General features: G+C 39.0%; 1 protein-coding gene across 1 annotated transcript; it reads right to left on the reverse strand.

Annotated features, from left to right (window-relative positions):
• Positions 1-362: 362 nt before the first annotated feature.
• On the reverse strand, positions 363-2,280 carry UCN (Protein kinase superfamily protein). Its single transcript, XM_006850084.4, has one exon. It carries the CDS (start codon positions 1,926-1,928, stop codon positions 813-815), a length of 1,116 nt encoding a protein of 371 aa, XP_006850147.1. The 5' UTR covers positions 1,929-2,280; the 3' UTR covers positions 363-812.
• Positions 2,281-6,981: the final 4,701 nt, after the last annotated feature.

Genomic DNA, 6,981 nt, shown 5'->3' on the forward strand with positions numbered 1-6,981 from the left:
TGGAAAGAAAAATCTAATTCTCTGAACGCAACCATGGCCATGGAAGAAAAAAAGAAGCCATTGAAGCACGCGTAATGATCCCAGAGAGGGAAGTAGGAACGGCTACCAGGTCTGGACCAGCAAATGGAAAATGATTCGGACGCTCATAACGGTTTCTAACAAAACTCCTCTCTCTCTCTTTTGGGTGTGTTCTTTGATTAAATAACGTTTCTTTCCTCATTTCTAAAATTCGGACAAACTCCTTACCATTTCAGTGACTAGAGGACATTGCAACCCCACCGTCATAAAAAAATTACTCGCAGTAGTGCAACCGGAAAAATGAGCACAAAGAAGTCATATCTCATATGAGTAGAGCCAGAAAATAGAGCACAAAAAGTCACATGAGTAAAGTATTCACAAACTTTTCATGATTTCTTACATTTAAAAAAAAAAGAGAAGGAAAAAAAAACCTTAGAGGATTTCTTATTTAGGCCAATTATTTCAAGGGTAATAAAAAAGTTACAATTGATACTTCCATTACTAGCAGGAGGAGGGATTTCCATCTACTTTGGTGGGCAAAATCGTCCTTCCCATTAAAAAACCAGTAACAAACTTCCGACTTCACAACTCGTCGGAAAATCCGTTGCAAACCAACGAGTCCGTCAGCAACCCCAGATCGATCACCTCAAGTGACCCGTTTCCCAACTCGAAAGCATACCATACACAACTCGTGTATCATGAACTGGGTTTCCCCCTAGTTTATCCTGTACCATACACAACCTGTGTATCGCACGCTTTCCCCTCCGCTCCGGCCAACTATACACGCGTCAAATTCACGTTAAAGACGACGTCCTCTCACCGTCGGATTCGCTGACCCGAGCCGATTTCTCGGCCGGTTTGGCGGCGCGCCGCCGCTGGAAGTACTCCAAGACATCGATCTCTTCGTCACTCTTCGACGAAACTTTCGCCGAAAAGTTCAAAAACGGCGGCCGCGATATATACGGAACCTCCTCCCACCTCACTCCTCTGAAGAACGCGTGTCTCCTGACTTCGGCGGCGCCGGCCTTGAAGCCGAGCCGCCGCTCCGGCTCCTTCTCGAGGAGCCGCGTAATCAGATCGCTTAGCGGACATTTCGGCCCCGAAAAAACGGGCGTCTTCTCCAGAACGTTACGAAACGTCTCCTTCCTGCACCTCCCTCGAAAAGGAGTGCGGCCGTACATCATCTCGTACAGCAACACGCCCAGGGCCCACCAGTCGACGGCGAAATCGTGGCCGTCGCCTCTGAGGATCTCCGGCGCCACGTACTCCTCCGTCCCCACAAAAGAATTCAGGCCGCCCTTCCTCGCGGCCGGCGAAACCCTCGCCGTGTTTCCCCCCTTCTTCCGCCGGAATTCCGACTCGTTTATCGGCGAAATGTCGCCGGAATCTGAGGCCGTCGGCTCCAGAATGGCCGACAAATCGAAGTCCATCAGCATAACATGGCCGTTATCTTGGATGAGAACGTTCTCAGGCTTCAAATCACGGTAAACGATTCCCAAACGGTGAAGGGAGTCGAGGGCAAGAACGATTTCGGCGGCGTAAAAACGTATGGCTGAGGAGGAAAACGTCCGGTCCGTTAGGGTTCTTCTGAGAGCGTTAAGGTCGCCGCCTGTACAAAACGGAATTGCCCACCCAATCAGTTCAGAAGCCGGGGACTCGAAAGAGCCCAAAAGCGAGGGCAAAAAGGGGTGGTTGAGGCGGGAGAGGACAGAGAGCTCTTGTCGAGCTCGACGAGCAGAGGAAGGGGAAGAGATATCCACCACTTTGAGTGCGAAATTCTCTGTGGTGGCGGTGTTGGTGGTGGTGGTGGTGTCGGGGGTGATGAGGAACACAGTGCCGGTGGCGCCGCGGCCCAGAGGTTTGGCGGCGGAGAGGCGTTTGGGGTCGAGTGGCGGAGGAGGCGAGACCATCGTTCTGGAGAGAGATTCCGGGGTTGTTCGATGGGAGGGGAAGGGATTTAGAGAGAGAAAGAGAGGGGCGGGGTGGGGGTTTAGAGAGAGAAATAGAGGAGGGTTTTATATTCTTAGAGAGAGAAAATGAGGGGTGTTGCAACTTCTATTACGTGTTTAAGGCTTTTTAAGGGTGAAAGGGGTCACCATCGATTTAATGTTGGGGTTCGTGCTTCTGCTGGATCAAACTGTCTTTTTACTCCCTCATGTAATACCCAATTTAGGACCAAGGGGGGACCTTTAACGTCGATGTAACCTCTTCAACCAGACCATTAACTTTGAAAAGAAATATCTTTAAATGGCACTTGAAAAAATAATATCTCAAGATTGAATGAAGACAGACCAATTAGACTAAGTGTTAAAAAACTCAAAATCAAAATTTTCTTTTTGTATTTAAATAAGCACAGAGAAGTCTAAACAATATCATCCCAAGTAGATATTTCATTAGAGGGAGCAAATCTACAGTATCATCCGACTATAGCAATTTTGTAGCATATAAAAAGGGCGAATGGTTGAGATTGGGTATTTTTATAGTGTGTGTCTACTATGAATGCCCTGTAGGTGCATATAATGTACAGATCACCTATGTAGGTGATTTTTTAAATCTGAAATTTTAGGAACCATGTAAGAATAACTAGATGATAATTTGGTTATTTTCAAAAGAGAAAAATTTGAAATCTAAGTTTTCTAACCGTCCGTCTCACCCTAAAAAAATTGGACGGTCACATTTCAATCTCAAGACAACATTTTTTTTCTTTCAAGTGCATAGTGAGATTTGAGTTTTTTATTATTGAAAGTTAGTGAGATTTGAGTTTTTTATTACTGAAAATTAGTGCATAGGTTGAAGAAGATACATCCCCAAAATTTTAGATCCTAAGTGGGAATGGAGCTTAAAACATTATGTTCGAAACACCCGCCCCCTAACCAGGAATGCCCTAAGCCCATTCCTCTTTAGTTTCCCCTTCATCATTCTATTCCGAATAGAAAAGAAAAGAAATCTTAGTATGTTATACATGTGTGTTAATTATATGGACCCTTTGCTTTACTTCTATTACCTTTGAAAGTTAATGTGGAAAGTGGAGGGAGACCCTGTTTCCTTCTAAAGGATGTTAAAGGTGCTTTTTATTAGTTTTTAGTGAGAGAGAGAGAAGGCTAGGTCATTATGTCCCTATGTTTTTTCAAGAGAGTGTGTGAAGGACAAGGTCGCTTTGCTTTTTCATTGGTTTCTCTAGGAATCCAAGTAAGATGAATAGGGGTGGCATGGACCTAGACCCAACACGGGACCCAAGGGGTAGATCTGATTTGGATCTGGGTATGGGTTTTGGACTTGGGGGGTCGGGTCCAGATCCAAATTTTGAATTTGAACTCAATTTAGGTCCAAATCTAGGTCCAATAATATTTTTCAAGTTCTAATATATGAAATATAATTAAATATTTTCATATTTAATTTTTGGGTTGGTTCCGATTGGGGGTTCCAATCCAGGTCTTGGTCCAGCCAGGCGACCCTACAACTGAAATATGGGATTCCTTTCTTGAGAAGAGAGAGAAGCTACTTTATTTTAATTTTTTCTCCTGAAATTCATGGATATCGGAAACCTATCCTCTTTTAACTTTTTGTTAGGAATTAGTTAGAGAAGAGAGAGACGGAGAAAGAATTGAAGAAACTTACCATTCTTCTGTTTCTTCATGAAAGTGAAAGAAGGAGCATCTTGCACGTGTGGAAGGAGAGAGAAAATGCCAAGAATGTCTTGTGTACATGGGCCCGCCATTATCCACGCATAGGATGCGTGGATCTTGTGTGTCATCTCTTCTTTATTCTCTTTTTTTATACATCTGCTCTATTATCATAAATTTTTTTCCTTTTTTTTTATTCAATATACATTATACAATAATTTCCACATTATGATTTTTTTTTTTTGTTTCTAAGATGAAACCGTGCAATTACACGTACATTTGGTGGATTTTTGGTTTCTAGATTACAAGAATCAAAGATCACATAGTCCCCCATAATAATTTCTTTGTAGAAAATATAAAGTATAATATATGGGATTGCCCGAAAAGAGATCATTTACCTTTTGTATAGGAGGTTACAACTATTTTTTCTTCTATTTTCGAATATCTCTTATAGATATACCTGGTCTGTATAATTTTTAGAAATTTAAATTTTCCAAAATGCACTTTCCAGATTTACATCTGCCCATTTTGTAAAACTGGATAGGTCAAAACCATATGAATATGAAGAAAAACAAACTTCAAACCTTAAAAGTAGTGCATTTTGTAACAAGTTTTTTGGACAATCTATTTTCAGATATTTATAGAAATACCCGGTCTATATAATTGTTAGAATTTCAAATTTTATATCAAGAAATAAAAAGTAGATTTTCAAGCCATCATAGAGTAATATCTCTTAGCAAAATTTAGAGATATAGCTTACTTCTCCTGTATAATGAGGGCACCTTATATATGTTGGATATGGTGATTATCCAAAATCATTCACATAAAGAAATCTCATATTATATGAGATTGAGATTAATATTGATAAGTTTTCTAAACGAAATAGAAATCCAAAAAACTTAGAACTCTGCGATATATCTCTTGCTTCTTGAGATATATGTAACATTTATAGGAAGTTTTTTATTTAAAGTGGATTCCTAACTTTATATATATGATAGGAAATTGCAGAGAACCTTATATATATATATATAAATGATGAGAAAGTGCAGAGAATTGGTATGCTCTATTTGGGTCACCATATGAGAAATGTGGCTTCCTCTAGAGAGAGAGGGGCATGGCCTCGTCAGCATTGGTAATGCCTCCTTTAGAGAGAACAGAGCTTCCAACGGAGAAAAATGTGGCAACTCCTCCCTTAGAGAAAAGAGAGCTTCCAATAGAGAGACACACCACGGATGTACCTCCAGTTAATTGAGAGGCTAGTTTCTTGTAGAGAAGCGGTTTCCACAAAGATTTTGGGTGGTTTCCCCTTTAGAGAGAGAGAGTTTTAGTTGCTCTCAAGGTTCTCCTCTTAGACAGTGGTTTAATTGTGGAATGTAGATGATCTCTTATTGGACAGTGGTTTAGTTGTGAAATAGATATGAGAGGTCAACGATAGTAAAGGTGGGGAGATTAGGTCTAAAAGAGTTTACTCAACTGTGTTTTGTCGAGGGTTATAGCGATAACTCTATGTCCCAATATTTGTAATGTAACTTTCATTATTATAGTGGATTTTAGTTTGCCGTGCCCATAGATGTAGCCATTATGAGCTGAATACGTAAATCTTTGTGCTCTTGCGGTATGTGTAGTTCATGCTTCATTTTTCGTGTTATAGCTCGTGCTCTCTCCTATTTTATTTTTAGTTAGATAAGTACACAACCATAATGGAATCCAACTTTTGGATTCTTGTTTCCGCATATAAAAAAATTCTTAAATCTTAACAATAAAAACCTCAAACTACAACGCACTTAATGTTAAGAAAATACACGTGATGGGCGTCCACCACACATTCCCCAAAGGTACAGTAGTGATGAGCCGTAGCGCGAACAACGAACATCATGACCAAGTGAGGGGCCATGGATCATGTCCACTATTACTTTTGTGAACGGATGGTGGATGATGTGCATTTTTCACTGTACACATATATGGAAGTTATAGATTGCCTTACGATTAACCAATGTCCCAATTTTCCATCATGTTGTTAATATCTTAGTGATATCATTTGTAGACCATTTAAAAAAAAAGTTCCAAAAATATGTGAGTTTTTGTTCAAATATATTTTCCTAGATTTCATTTTATTGAATTTTAGTTCAAAACTTTGTTCGGAAAAACAATATCATTTCTAGTATTTCTTTGCTCCATTTTAAAATTTATTGAAATTTAACATGTCGCCCATTTGTAACTATTCTAACTTATGATCGCATGTCTTTTGATGGGTATTTCAAAATTAAATAAAATATATAGGTAAATTCTTAAATAGTTTATTTTTTATAGATATTTTGATAAATTTCCCTAAATTTTAATAGCAAGCCCTTTTGTAGCTATGCAATGATTTCATGAACCAAACTTTTAAAATCCCCTAAGAATGTTGATTTGATTAACGACTAATGTTTCAAATGGGGGAGGGGGGGGGGGGGTAAAAATTAAGGGTATTTTAGTCAAACTTATTCCAACGAAGCCTTCTTTTGAGGGGGGCCAAGTGTCCACCATGGTTTATTGAATTGAATATCTTTGGTTTTGTTTCTTGTTTCATTAGGGTTTGTTCAATTCCTACTTACCCCACCAGTTTTGTCTTTCTTGTTCTTTTAGCACAAGTATTCCATACTTACCCCACCATGTACTTGAAGAATTTCATTTGTGGCAATGGTTGATTTCCCATGTTTCACCAAACTAAAGAAAAATTTATGAATTATTTTGACTATTCCACTTAAATAAGGAAAAAATTTATATAATGGTGAGGCCCTAAACAATCAAATTATGGCGCGCTTAAAAATTCACTGGAAGGGATTGTTTTGATGCTGAAAAACTCTCAATTTGATCATCTCGACCTCAAGATGTACGGACATGAGAAAAAACATATTTCAAGTCGTGGAAACAATGCATGTTGTAATGTATTATCCAGACCGTCAATTTTTAAGATTCTCAAGTATTCATAAATCTGCTCAATGTACACTATTTTTTAATCTTTAAATTTTATAATTAGATGGAAAATAACTTTTCAGTTCATCATAAAGATTCATGATACTAAAACAACATATTTCAACGATATTTGAAGGTGAGCCTTACTTTGATTGTTTAGGGCTTCGGCCTTATCCAAATCACACCCCTTAAGCAATAGCCATCAATTAACCTTAGTTACATCTCTTAAATGGTTTCCTATCATGGCCTTAATTGATTCACAGCTATCATATTGCTCCATTATTTGTATCTCTACTCTAGATTAAAGCATGATTAAGTCTGAATGTTGTTACTTTGAGTGGATGTCACATGTGCTGATCTGAAGTTTTAAATCTTCAGTTGAGGC

This window comes from Amborella trichopoda, chromosome 3 (assembly GCF_054954075.1).
Source record: "Amborella trichopoda isolate Santa Cruz 75 chromosome 3, AtrichopodaSantaCruz75HAP2 v2.0, whole genome shotgun sequence".
NCBI classification, from domain to species: Eukaryota; Viridiplantae; Streptophyta; class Magnoliopsida; order Amborellales; family Amborellaceae; genus Amborella; species Amborella trichopoda.